The sequence below is a fragment of the Petaurus breviceps genome, unplaced genomic scaffold (genome assembly GCF_028583685.1).
Source record: "Petaurus breviceps papuanus isolate PSGF00001 unplaced genomic scaffold, PetGlider_PUasm1.0 90842, whole genome shotgun sequence".
Lineage (NCBI taxonomy): Eukaryota > Metazoa > Chordata > Mammalia > Diprotodontia > Petauridae > Petaurus > Petaurus breviceps.
Genome location: NW_027187358.1, coordinates 19,901,265 through 19,916,102, shown reverse-complemented (window position 1 = coordinate 19,916,102; position 14,838 = coordinate 19,901,265). Strand labels below are relative to the sequence as shown.

The window sequence follows — 14,838 nt, the reverse complement described above, 5'->3', positions numbered from 1 at the left end:
ACAGTCATAGATATATTATATGCATATGTATAGATAGATAATACATAATACATACATTCCTACAGTACATACACAGTATTTTCAAGCCCACAAAATATTCACCAGTCCTGATATCTAATCCTAGTACATAGTAGGTACTTAATAAATTCTTATTGACTTGACAATCTATGTAACTGTAAAATGATTTTTTCTTGCTTTATTTCTTATAGAGACAATAATGTAGCATAGACTAATTTCTTTTGGTTCTTTGATACTTCAGGCCCATAGTAACTCACACATATGACTGAAATCCACAGCCTTGTCATACTTATTATAATCCTGTTGCTGGATGAAGTCACCTTCTTAAAAGGCATAACCATGTCTGAAATACACTCTGAAGGAGATAATAAATGGATACAACTAATTCTCTAATAAAAGCTAGCTTTTAGCTAGCTAGTTAGAAGGCTGAAAGCATCCAAAAGACACTATTCTCTACCAGGAAAAAGCAGATAGGAAAAATATCATGTTGGGTGGGGAAGGGATTATAGCAAAGTCTAGAAATCATCTCAAAAAGTTATCACAGCAATTACAAACTAGATAAGGAAGTTGAGTCAGTATTGGTGAGATCACTGAAAAAAATACATAGACAGTGACTAAAACCTAGGGTTTCAAGAAGTAGCATAGGAAAGAATATAAACAAGTAACCAATAGTCAAGGCTTGGGTGACAAGGTATAATAGGGGGAAAGTACTAAACTGGCAGTCAAAGGCAGGAGTCCTGCTTCTGCTACTAACTGGGGCAAGTTACAACCTCCTGGGACTTCATTCTCTTCAAACACAAGAAGAAGGTGGAATTAGATGATCTTTAAGGTTGCTTCCAACTCTATGATTCTTTTGGGTCTACAGGTATACATCACTGGGACTTCATTCCTTTCATGAATCTCACTGATGTGGGCACTCTAGTCATGTAGATCATTAAGACGTTCTTGTCTTCTCAACTAGGACACTTCTAATCAATTTCCTTCAAAACTCCATCAAGGACTCACCCTACATACTAGCGGTCTTTCTATGGATATTTTAATATTTAATATTTCACAGATATACCAGTTTATAACAATTAGCCCATTCATATATTATTCTTTATTTTCATTATATAAACAGCCCTTCTCCTTACTGATTATATCTTTACACCAATTCTAACATGCAAGTGATCACCCATAATACGTTGCAGTCTACTTATACCCCCTTTTCCATTGCCCTTTGTGTCATCTGCAATTTTGATTCCCCAGAGTGGATGGCATTCTATGAATCACAGTCATATGCACCACCAAGAATTATATTTTGTGGGGTTTTGTACCATGGAGTAGGTTGGGATCTGTGAAAGGGCTGTAGTTTTCCAAACACAATCTAGCCTGCTTGTCTCCTCCTATTCATTTCTGGGATCACTCACTTTCCATCTGCAGTGAATTGTCCAAGAAATATGTATTGAACTCAAGATATTTGTTTCAATCTGGGCAATTCTTTGTCTGCTTAGTTTTTCTAGCTTGTAGATTTCTAGGTTGATACTTTTTTGAGCAATTGTAGATCTCACTGAGAAGGCCCTGCAGTGCCCCCAAGGCTTAATGTAATCAATACAATGTCATTTGCAAACAGGACACTTAGAGAACCTCACATTATACAACATCCCTCTTCTGAATGAATACTGTACAACACATCTACTATAATAGGGATGAATACATTTGGCAAGCATGTACCTCCCTGTTTCATGCTTCATTTGATATTCTTAAGCAGAGAATCATTGAATTTAAGTTGTTGCATTTTATATGATCTTAATATATGAATGGGAGAGACCTTGCTGGAGGAGAGCTTTTAAGTCTGCACTGTGCTATATGAATATAATAAGATATACAATATAAGAGCTGGCATTTCCTATACTTCTAATAAAAATGTGTAACAGTGAGGTTGCATTTTGCTGCAAAAACTCATCTCCAAAAGCCTGTTTACTTCTCATTTTTTTATCTAGTATATTCTTGATACGTAAGACTATTCCCATTAAAATATTATTTCCATTCCATAAAGAAGGAAAAAGCAGTTCTATAGGTTTATATTTAATGATGTTTTCTTGGTTGTCTTTTTTTGTAATAATATCATACATAATGTTTTCTATAATACTGGAGATTTCTCCTCTTTGAAATATCATGAAAGTTGATACCTAAGTGCCTGTAAATTATTTCACTTCTAGCACAGTTTGTTATTGTTGTTGTTTTGGGGAGATCAGGTCTAGCTATTCTTCCCAATTTCAAATGCCATTTCCACTAAAAATGTGCTGGAAAATCTCTTTGATTTTTCTCTGTTTTCCTTAGTTACACACACACACACACACACACACACACACACACACACACACACACACACACACACAAATACACACCACTCCAGGACAATCTGTTTTATTTAGGACTCATACAAACTTTTCTGCAATTTCCTTTACAATTTACTTTTTTTTGAAGTTTCTCCATTTATGAATGAGCTTGCTTTCCAAATTGGTTGTAATCTAACTGGTCACCCTCTGTTGCTATGTCCTTCAGTTTAGCAAAGAGTTTAAGTGTTTGCTGGCAGAGGCTGTTTCTGGGTTGTTTTGATGTCCTTGTTGTATTAATTATTTTAAATTAATTAAATTTAATTTAAATAAATTGAATTAATTAAACTTCTCTAGCTTGATTGATCAAAAACCTAGGGTCATCTTCAAATGAAAATGAGGCATTCAAGAAAACTTTCAGGAAGAGAATTTTACAATTATTTAAAATTTAATAAACATACATACACAGTGGCTATGAAAACAGTCTTTCATAAAATAGAATTGGAAGTCATAGTGATATAATTGTGTTCCTCATCCCCTTCAAAGGGAAATAAATGTAAACTATCCTAGTTTGTATACAAGAAGGTTCACATTTAAACATTCAGACCTGTGAACCCATTTGTAAAATTCTTAGGGAAATGAAAGGTGAAAGATTATGTGGCAAAAGTACAGTAGAAAGAGCACTGGTTTGGGAGTCAAAGCCTTGGGGTTCAAATGTCCAGTCTTGCAGTTACTATCTGTGTGACCTTTGGCAAGACCACAAACCACGGGGACAGCTATGACTAGAGCACTGGCCCTAGAGTCAGGACGACCTGAGTTCAAATCCGAACTCAGACACTTAACACTTACTAGCCCTTGGGCAAGTCACTTAATCCCAATTGACCTACCTTCTCCCCTCCAAAAAACAAAAACACGGGAAACCACTCAAGGACTCAATTTTTCATCTGTGAAAATGAAGGAGTGGAACTAGTAGGTGCCTAAGGTCCCTTTAATCTTTCTATCTGGGATCAATTTATTACCAACAATTGTATTTAGTTTTTTTCAGACAACCAAAGTGTATATTTGATAATGACATGCAAACATATAATATAAATCCCATGTCAATTCTGCATCATACCTTTAAATAAATGACAAAGTTTGCTAATTACACAAAATATTAATTTGCTAAAATATTTTTACATGATAGTGAAATAATACAAGTAAATATAAAAGTTGACAGATAAAATGAATAGGGGTGTTCATATGAATTTATTACATTTCAGTAATCGTCTTTAGTTATGAATACAAACACATATACATATATGTTTCCTGGCAGATAGCAAAGTTAATCATGAAAGAGAAAAAATACTTTAAAAGAAATCTAAAAGGGATTTCCCTAGGCACCTTCTCACATAAAACACAAAATGAATGCAGTTACTCCATCAGAGAAAGTTTTATAATTTTTAAAAGGCTGAACATCATTTTCCCCATTTAAGTATAATTTATAGAACTTTCATAAGGCAAGTATAATTTTCATGGAAAAATTTTATGAAAGGATGTAAATTAATAATTTATATTTCAAATTCCTAATGGGACAAAAGTGGAGATGGACAGATGAAACAATGTCTCTTCTTCTAAAACACAGAATTGTACACAAGTTGAGATTTCAAAGAACTTTGTCAGACTGCACAGTTTTGGCTCTCTGCACATTTTTTTGGTTACACATTTTAAATCACATTAGGAATGTAACTAGAACTGTACTCCACTTCAATGGTGGGGAAAGAAAGTTTGACATTGTGCAATTTTCTAGCTCAATTTTTAAAAGTGGTAGCAATCCCTGAATTTGTTAGCTGCCCTGAAGTATAATTTTTTTTCACTTTTTTTCTTGCATTTTTTTTGTGATGTGGTTAAAATGGAAATATGTTTTATATGGTTTTACATGTATAATTGACATTATATTGTTTGCCTTCTCAATGTGTGGGGGAGAGACTGGAGGAAGGGAGAGAATGTGAAACTCAAAAAAAAATTAAATAAATAATAAATTTGTTAAATGAAAAAAAAAACTTTTATCAAGTGCCTAATGTATGCCTTACACAAAGCTAGGCAATAATAAGAGAAGTAACAAAGTTTAAGATACAGTCCTTAACTTCATAAAGCTTTAAGTTTAGAAGGTAGATATGATGCATAGATAATTATAATACTACACAATAGAATACATGCATTACAGAGGTGTAAGGATGTTTCATGTTAAACATAAGGAGGATAAAAGCTGTCACAAATTAGGGGATCAGAGACGAATGGATAAGGGGTGACATCTGAGTTGGACTTTAAAGGATTTGTAAGGACCAAACAATTGGAAAGCAGAGGGGAGAAAATTCTACCATAAAGAACACCATTCTCTAAGCAAGGAGATTGGAAAGGACAAGGTGTGATCTGGAACATTGTTTGGCTAGTGCATACAGTACAAATAAGAGAGTTTCATAAGATAAAGTAGGTGTTATATAAACCTGAAAGTTTTACTTAAAAACAATATTCATATTCACAAATCATTTGCTCTTAAAATGTAAAGTAACTAATAGTTAGTTCCCCACGGATCTTTACTTGTCCATGTACTATTTAGTTTTTATTGAAGCTTCGAATAAACATATAGAAGGCAGAACTCACCAGGTGGGAAAGAACACAAAAGTAAAAGGGGTAACTGTATGACAGAATCAGATTTCAAAAAGATCATGACACAAGAGAACACTGGGATAGATCTAATAACTTAATAAAATCTAATGGTATCCTTGCTGTCTCTTGAACATGATACTCCATTTCCTGACTGTACATTTTCATCAATGATTGCCTGGAATGCTTTTTCTCCTTGCTCTGCTTTCTGGCTTTTTCAAGTTTCAACTAAATCTCACCTTCTTCCAGAGGCCTTTCATGTTCCCCTTCAATGCTAGTATCTTCTCCCTTTAATTTCAATTACATGTGTATATGAATATATATATATATATCTACATATCTACATATCTATCTATCCATCTATCTAGTTTGCATGTTTACAAACAAGGAATGGGGAAAAAAGAATTAAAAGGTTAAGACACAGAAGATACATACAAAGGCATGACCTGGTCCATCAAGAATTTCAGGAACTCTAAAGCTCAGGATGAGGAGAGGTTGATCAAAAAAAATCTAAGAAACAAAAAAAGTGTTTTGTTTAGCAGCACTGCAGAATAGAAGAGGCTTAAAGGGGCAGCTATGTGGTCCTGTGAATAGATTGCCAGGCCTGGAGTCAGGAAGATTCATCTTCCTGAGTTTAAATCTGGCCTCAGAGTCTTACTAACTGTGTGACCCTAGGCAAGTCACTTAACCCTATTTGACTCAGTTACCTCATCTGCAAAATGAGGAGGAGAAGAAAATGGCAAACTACTCCAGTATCTTTGTTAAGAAAATCCCAAATGGAGAGTTAGACACAACTGAACAACAATAATAACAAATGTCTCCCCTACTAATCTCTGAGTACTTTGAGAGTAGGGATTGTTTTTGCCTTTCTTTATCTTCCCCACACTTAGCACATTGCCTGGTACGTAAGTACTTAATAAATGCTGGTTGACCTAACAACTTAATAGGAAGAAGAAGGAGGAGTAGGAGGAAAAGAAGCAATGTAAAAATCAGCTTCACAAACACAAGAAGGAAGGAAACAAGTATTTATTAAGCACCTACGATGTGCCAGGCACTGTGCTAGATACTTTACAAATATCATCTCATTTGATCACCAAAATAATCCTGGGAGTCGTGTGTTATTATTATCCCTATTTTATAGTTGAAGAAACTGAAACATAGGAAAGTTAAGTGATTTGCCCAAGGCCACACAGCTAGGAAATGCCTGAGGCTGGATTTGAACTTAGCTCTTCCTGATTCCTGGCCCAGGCTCTAACCATTGCATCATCACACAGTTTGACTGAAAAAGATCTGGGGGCTCTTAGTGAACTGAAAGCTTAATGGAAATAAACAAATTTATACGGTACCCTAAAAAGTGATGTGATTTTGGAAATATTAAGAGAGGCATAACTTTCAAAAATAGGGAAATGATAGTATTACTGTGCTTTGCCCTCCTCTGGCCACACCTGGAATATTATTTATTGATTATGAAATCAGTTTAAATTTCTAGGTCTTCCATTTTAGGAGGCACATACCTAGTGAACTAGAGTATGAACTAGACAGCAACAAGGATAATGAAAAGGCCTCAAGATCATATTGTACAAATGACAGGTTGAAGAAGCTGGGGAAGTTTAGCATGGGGAAGAAGAGTCAGGAGGCATATAAGAGGGGTATTTGAATACCTGAAGGGCTACCATATAACCTAGCAATCAGATGGTAGAACTTGGGACAATTGGTGAAAGTGACAAAGAGTCAAATTTAGGCTTGATGTCAGGAAATGCTTACTGACAATGAGAGCTTCCAAAAGTATATGAAAGGCCCTAGGAAGTAATGGGTTCCCAATTCTTCATTCAAAACTCTGTCAACAAAGATTTATTAAGCACATGTGTAAGGCACTTACTTTTGCAGAATAATTGTACATCACTCCCTTTCACAGACTCTACAATCCAGTCAAATTGGTTTCTTTGATGCTTACCACTCATGACATTACATCCTCTTGCTCTCTTCTTTTATACAGACTGTCCCCTACAAATGTATGCTCTCTCTCCTACTCTCTGCCTCTTGGAACCCTGGCTGCCTTCAAAACTCAGCTCTAGTGCCGTCTCCTACAAGATACTTTTCTTTTCTTTTCTTTTTTTTAACTGAGGATGACCTTTTAAAATTATATTTGCAAATTAACATAGCATGTACAACAGGATCGGATCTTTAGGTGGGTAGATCAAATAGTCATCCAGAATCCAGTAACATGGTAGTCACTGATGGTCAGTGTAATCACTGAAGCAAGATCCATAAATATAACTTAGTCCAACTTGATGAAGCCTATGTCTTTCGCATACTGCCAGAAGCACTGGGGGCACAAGTTCAGGCCGTACTTGCGTATCAGGCCATGCCGGTTCGAACAGATGCGGCACGACTTAGATGCCTGGCTGAATTTGCAAGGATGGCTCCAGTAGAGCTGCTGGTGACCCATGGCGCCACTTGTAAAGTCCAGAGACAAAAGCTACAAGATACTTTTCATGGTTCTCCAGACTGTTAGACTTCTATCCCATTCTCCTCTGCAAACTATTTTGTGTTTATAATGTATAGATAATACATGTGCCTATACAGTCCATTTTTATCTTTACATCCACAACACATATCATATACACAATTAAAAATGTCATCTCCCCCTGTTAAAATGTGAGATATTGAGAACACAAACTGGTTGGCTTATCTATTTTATCCCCAGTGCTTAGCAAAATGTTTGGTACATAATATACATTTAAAAATATTTTTTCATTCATTCATTCATTCATCTGTAATCTCATCATTTGGATGTTTCTTCAAACAATTAAGACTGAAACCTTGCCATACATACCCATCCTATGGACTCTTGTCCATATCCTACCATAAATTCATGAAAATGGACATTTCCAACATGCTAGAGGCTTTACTTGCTTTCTCTTGCTACCATAGGATACCAGGGAAGCAGCTGTTATCCCCTTCCCTTGAGATATGACTAGACCATCTTCTCTTAAACTTTCTTGATTAAATCTTTTACTTTTGTTTTTCTTTGAAGTTTTTTATTAATTATATTTTATGGTTTACACATAACTATCATGGACCTCTCTATTGCCCTGTGTGTAATGTTAATTTTCAATTCTTTGGAGACTGTTGTATATTACAATCCTGGCAGAATACTGCTATTTTAAAAATATGTATCTTTGTCCCTGGGGGATACTTATGGTCATTAAAAGAGATTTACAATTTCCAAAATCAATTACTAAACCAGTACTGTAGTCCATTGGCTCTCCTACCAAATTATGGGCATTTAAGTTATTTATATTGTCTATCTCAAAAAGGCAATGCAACATAGTGAACTGGAGAGCTGGCCTCAGTGCCAGAGGACCTGGGTTCATGTCTTGACATATCACTGTGAGACTCTGGTCAACTTAAATTCATAGTGTTCTAGGCAGTTATCTAAGACTTTCAGTTGCAGAGGATGTGCCAACCTTTATTGATAGAGGAACTTTCCTCTTCTGAGAGGTCTGTAAATAAATTAAAATGAAAAGTCAATAAAAAGTTTTTATTAACCAGTTGCTATGTGCTGGGGTCTGTGTTAATATAAGTAAAATTACAGGTCTAGTCCTCATTCTCACCCTCAATTGACAAACTGTCTGAAAACTCTATAGCTTCTTCATATAGTGATATATCAGAATCTGAGTAACATTTTTCATCTACTTGACTCTTGTTTTGATAGTTAGGCCAAATATTTTTGAGTGGCTCTCAATTTTTCTAGTATATTCTACAAGTTATGGGGTATGATACAACAATAATATCATCCATAAACAGGAACATTTGGATAACCTCAACATTCACAGAAAATCCCTCTTCATTCTGGAGGTATTTCCTTCATCACAATGGAAGAAATACAGCTTTGATGAGCTTCTGCCTCCCTGTTTTATGCCTCACCTTAAGTTATGATCTAACAATCATTTAACAGCATTATTTGTTATATTTTTCAATAAATCTTCAACGATATTGAAGTATGTATAGGAGACACCTTGCTGGAAAGGAGCTTTTATAAGGTGGTATTTTGTCCTTATCTGGATCAATTTTTTTTCATAACTGATAAATAAGTACAGTGAGATCTTATATTCTCTATACATTTTAGTCAATTATACAATGATAATAATTTAATTCCCTATAAGAAATAATAATAATATGATGATACTAACAACTTAAATCTTTACAGGACTTTAAGTTTACAAAACACTTTATAATATTCCTCATGAAAGCCTATTTCCTCCTAATCAGCATGCCCCTCAATGTATGTAGAAATAAGCCTCATAAGTATATTGGGTTTTTTTGTTTGTTTGCAGGGGGGAAGGCAGGCCAATTGGGGTTAAGTGACTTGCCCAAGGTCATACGGCTATTAAGTGTTAAATGTCCTCCTGACTCCAGGGCGGGTGCTCTATTCAATGAGCCACCTAGCCACCCCAGTAAGTATATTGTTCAGATGGGAAAGTAGGCATATGTCAGTAACTGTTGTTTTCTTGGTCACCTGTTTTAAAGTACTGATAAGATCTGAGATTTTCCCCCCATACTTTTGGTATCCTTTGGAAATCTTATGAATTTATTCTTAAATGTCTTCACAATTATTTCTCCAAATATTGATCCCCTCTATATACACATGGCTCAATTTAGCTGTTTTTCCTTTCTTCATTCTCTTTTGTGCTATTTCTACCTCCACTGCAAGTACATCCATGACTCATATTTAGAGTCCCCGTGTGATGGCTCTACCATCTTGAATGGTAAAAAAGTTTATTTTTAAAAGTCTGCAAATCACTCTCATTTTACTTCTGTTTATTATCCTTTCCTTTTCATCCTTAAATGCCACTAGGGTGGCTTGGTTTAATTGGTCTCTCACTAGCCTTCTTTAAACTGACTTTACACTTCACCACTTCCTTCTGCTTTATAAGATGATACTACCTATAATCTTCCCATCATCCTTCTTTGTAAGCTTTTGTAAATATGTTTATATTCTAAACCAGTACTGCATGTGGCCACCATTTCTCATTCTAGACAATTAAGTCAAGTGTTAGAAGAGTAAAGTATTTTAGGCTCTTGATTGGCTTGTTACGGTAATTGATTGACATCCATTAAACTTTTGTATAAAATTATTATAATGGGTGTCAATGTTATTTCTATTGTCTATTTTTTCACCATTAACAATTTGCTTAAATAGTTAAGGATTTAGTTGTTTCAATAGCTATTACTCTTCTAGGCTTTTCTTGTATTCCTTGTATTTTCCTTTTTTACAATCTTTGTATTCATCTAATTTTACAATTTCAAGATTATCCTTTATTTCTTACTCTAATTCACTCCAAATAGCCAATGAGTTACTAGGCCTTGTAATTTCTTTCTTCACATTTTGTGGATAATGTCTTTTTTCTCCACTCACACAGCTTACACTCTACATCAAATTCTCATCCCCCTTTGCCTGTACTATTGCAATAGCTTTCTAACTGCTTCCCTGCCTTGAACTGCCAAAGTAAGTTTACTAAAGCACAGATCCAACAATGTTGTTCCTTCTACTCAGCAAACTTCAGTGGTTCTCAGTGGACCTCCAAGATCAAATACAAACTCCTCTGTTTGGCATTTAAAGCTCTAACAATTTATTCCCTTCTCTCTTTCCAGTATTCTGAAATATGACTCCTCTCCATGTGTTCTATGGTCTTGACATACTAGTCTACTTACTTTTCCTCACACATATGATGTTCCATCTCCCATCCCTATTCCTTTGCACTGGATGGTTCCAAGCCTAGATTCCATTCTAAATTTTGCCTTTTAGAATACTTGGCTTCCTTCAAGACTTGGCTCAAAGACCACCTTCTACAGAAGGAGCTTCCCAGTACCCTTAGCTACTAGTGTATTTTCCTCTCAAGTTACCTTACATTTACTCTCTGTATAACACAGACATATATACATATATGTACAAATATATGTACATGTTATATTCCCCTATTAGAATGTAAGCTCCTTGAGGGCAGATGGATTGTGCTTTTTAATTTTTTTTATCCCCAGCACTTAGCATAGTGCCTGGTACATAATACATGATAATAAACATCTGTCAATTGATGCACTGCTTGCTAAATTTTTTCCTCATTATTATTCTTTCTTCTAGCTTTTAATCTGATCTTTTCTATAAAAAGTCAGAGGTCTGACTGTACATAGACAGCTGATTCAGGGATAACTCCTACATCAATAACTAGTTTTTCATTGCCAAAGTTTAATACTGTCATTTTTATGATGTTATTTAGTGCTCACTATTTCCAGTGAATGCCATTTTAAATATATATATTACATAAAGAAGTGAAACTTCACATAGTCTACAAGTTTGGGGCCTTTTTCATTGTTTCTTTTTTGCCTGTTATTTCTGACATATTTCTCACTATTCTCACCTGTTCCTTCTTTTGTAGTTAATTCCCTGAGTAGCAAAGTATATATTGGTTTAATTTGGAGGATTTTATGGATTTATCCCCAGAATTTTTCTGCCTCTTTATTCTCTTCAAGCAGTTCTAATCCATGACTTTCAATCATTTTTGTGGTGATCTTTTTGCAAGTATTTTTCTTAAACTATGCAATATGATATATTTGACCAAATATCTCACAAAATAGCATTACTTGTTGTCTTTAGGCATACAATAAAAACGAATTCTACAAACCTCTTTGTTTTTGCTTTTCCATTGAGTACTTGTGAGGTTTTCTTCTATTTGGTTACAATCTCCTTCTTTCTTCTCCTTTCATTTGTAGTGAGAATGGCAAGATAGAAGTGATTCAGTTTCACCAGTGACATATGCAAGAATCTCACACTTTACTGTACTGATCATCAAATTAAAATTTATATAAAATCTAGAGAATGTGTGATTCTTGGTGTCTTCTTGCTCTCTTTCTGCCAGTCTAGCTACTATTACCACAGAAGGAAAACAGGACAAAAGGCCATTTTGTATTTTCCTTTGTTGTATTGGTTCCAAAGAGTTCATCATAAATTGGTCAGTCAGCTGATGAGGAGGGTCTCCATATTTATTTAGGCTAGTTCTTAAAAAGCACTCTAAATCTATGGTCAGGACCACTCCTGAAGCCTTTTCAATATGATAGAAGCTGCTGCTGCTTATGCTCTGCTGACACAGCCTTTAAGAAGTCAGTTTCGGGGCAGCCAGGTAAGAGCACCAGCCCCAGTGTCGGGATGACCTGGGGGATCGAATCCGGGCTCAGATACTTAGCACCATACCCAGAAATAACTGGCCGTGTAACCTTGAGCAAGTTACTTAACCCTAATTGCTTTTTAAAAAAAAAGTCAGTTACACTTCCATAACAAGAAGTGTCAGAAAAATCTCTGTGGAAGGTCAAACATGTAATGGTCACTTCATAAATGTCTGTTGAATTGAATGGAAGGCACTGTCTTGGACACTGAGGATACAAAGATGAAAACAAAAATGATCTGCTGACCTCAAAGACCTTATATTCTACAGAGAAAAAAAAGTAACATTTAAAAAGATAAGTAAAAACAAGATAATTTGAGGAAGAGAACATTAATAACTAGAAGTATCAGAAAAGTCTTCACAAAATACTGGTATCTGAGATGAGACATGAACAAAGTTAAAGATGCTAAGAGAAGTAACTGCATTCCAGGCATGCAGGACAGCCTACATATAAAGGTGGGAAATGAAATACTGAATTGAGGGAACAGCAAATAAGTCATTTGGGGTAGAAATAAGTGGGACATAAAGGAGTACATTTTTAGTAATTGTTAAAAGGTAGGCTGGTTGTGACTATGTGATTAGAGAGAGGGGGATATATGTGAGAGATATCATGGAGGTAGAACTAACAAAATTTGGAAACTGAGAAGATTTTGGTGGTAAGTGATAGAAAAGAATCAAAGTTAACTCTGAGGTTGCAACCATGGTAGGTGACCAGAAGAAGAATAGTGCTCTTATAACAAAAAATAGAAAAGTTTGCAAGATGGAATGACTTATTGGAGAAGATAAATTAGTTGGGTTTGGAATTTGTGATGCCTAGGGAATATCTAGGTTGTGATTTCTAGTAGGATGAGGACTCATAAAAGGCAATCAGGTTTGACAACTTCATAGAATCAGCAAAAGCAAGCAAGTACGTACCCCATTCTCTAGAGGGGAATCATTCTCTCTATCCTCAACCATATTTCTGCCTAAAAGTTTGGAAAATGATAAATAATAATAACTAGTTAGTAATAGTTAGCATTTACAGAGCACTTTAAAATTTGCATTTGAACCTCACAACAATCCTATGAAGTAGGATTTTATGGTCTCTATTTTATAGATAAGTAAACTGAGGCACAGAGAGGTTAATGACTTCTCCCACCCACCCAGTCCACATGACTAGCAAATGCCTGAGGCAGGATTCAAACTCCTGTCTTCCTGATTCCAGTCCCACACTCTATCTACTGCATTACCTGGCTTTCTATAGTATAATACTTTGGCTGCATCACTCATAGCAATGGTTCTTGATATCCCACCAGAAATCCTCAGCAGTCTTTGTAGCCTCTCCAGCTTTTAGACAGCAACCTAACCAGAAGTCAACCTATGGTCACATGAGCAACAAAAGGACTAGACATTTTCTCTGATCCCACAACTTCTCAGGCCTCCCCAAAACAGAAATTCTGCACCAACGTAAAGCAACTTCAGCTCTCTCTATGGTCTGAGATACCCAGAATCCAAAAGAAAGTGTAAAAAAAGCCAGCAACCCATAAACTCACTGACCTTGAGCTCACTCAGCATTCTTCCCCTACCTCCCACATTACTGGCAGCAAGGCTACACTAAAAAACTCAAGGATATAACATAGACTTAGGACAAAACCCACCACCACACCTGTTTCCTCCTCCCTCTTTCCAGTGCCATGTAGATCCCAACTCTGAGCTGCGACAGTTAAACAGCTACACAGTCCCTTAGAAGCAAAGGCCTATAAGAGGCCACAACACTATAGCACTGTAAGGCTCTGTACTGCTGGTGCTGGGCCAAAGAATTAAGAAACAGGAGTGGACAGGACACTAGGACTGTATGTGTGTGCATGAGAAGTGGGGAACTATGTACCACTCCATCCAGTCTGGGAGAAAGCACAGACTCTATCTGGGGCCAGTGCTGACCACCCAAAAGGCAAAGACTTGGGGCAAAGACCTAGGCAGGCAAACTGTGATTTGCCCAGTGTGGAAAGAGGCAGGGATGATTTGAGATCCAGCCTCTAAGGAAAGAAACCACAATCAGAGGGGAGAGGGTCAGAAAAATAGGAGAAAATAAGTAGAAAAAACTCTAAAATTATTACAAATTTCAGGGAGAAGAAAACTCAAGAAAAAACAGTAACAATAGAAAAAAATATGGCCTCCAGATCTAGTGAAGGAATTCAGGCATCTATAAATAAATACTACATAACAAAGAAAAAAGATCCAACCCTTGATGAGACAAAGGATCCTGTGGAATTCGACAACATGGACACACAAGATGCTGTTCCTGACTGGTTCAGAAGAGAAATTAAATTATGAGAGCAGAATTTATGGTCTGCACAGCAAAAATAATGGACAGAATAGAAAAACTAATCTCTGTAATGGCAAGCCTCACCAAGGAAACTCTAAAAAACAATGAAAGATTGGGAATGAACATACATACACTAGATGAGAAGCAGAGGTTTTAGTCTCCATAGATGCCTATACTTGTACTCAAAATTCCTTCCATCAACAAAAGGTCATTTTAATACACATATTTAAAGCAGGTGAAAAACTCAAAAGATTATCTGTTCCTAGAAACCAGTCCAAGAACACACTGTATTATAAAGTTATTTTGCCCATGTGAATCTGTATAGAGG

General features: G+C 35.9%; 2 protein-coding genes across 2 annotated transcripts in view; both read right to left on the bottom strand.

Annotated features, from left to right (window-relative positions):
- The window catches only part of ACYP2 (acylphosphatase 2), a 227,762-nt gene that overhangs the window by 88,328 nt on the left and 124,596 nt on the right, over positions 1-14,838 (bottom strand). The gene's annotated exons all lie outside the window — the stretch shown is intronic.
- Positions 2,766-13,176, bottom strand: LOC138148837 (small ribosomal subunit protein uS14-like). Its single transcript, XM_069071710.1, has 3 exons — positions 13,121-13,176; positions 11,669-11,743; positions 2,766-8,488 (listed from the first exon to the last, which is right to left on the bottom strand). Exon 3 carries the CDS (start codon positions 7,429-7,431, stop codon positions 7,261-7,263), a length of 171 nt encoding a protein of 56 aa, XP_068927811.1. The 5' UTR covers positions 7,432-8,488; positions 11,669-11,743; positions 13,121-13,176; the 3' UTR covers positions 2,766-7,260.

Bases quoted from the DNA above. Each gene is read 5' to 3' on its own strand.
- LOC138148837 (XM_069071710.1), bottom strand. From the start codon at position 7,431: ATGGGTCACCAGCAGCTCTACTGGAGCCATCCTTGCAAATTCAGCCAG.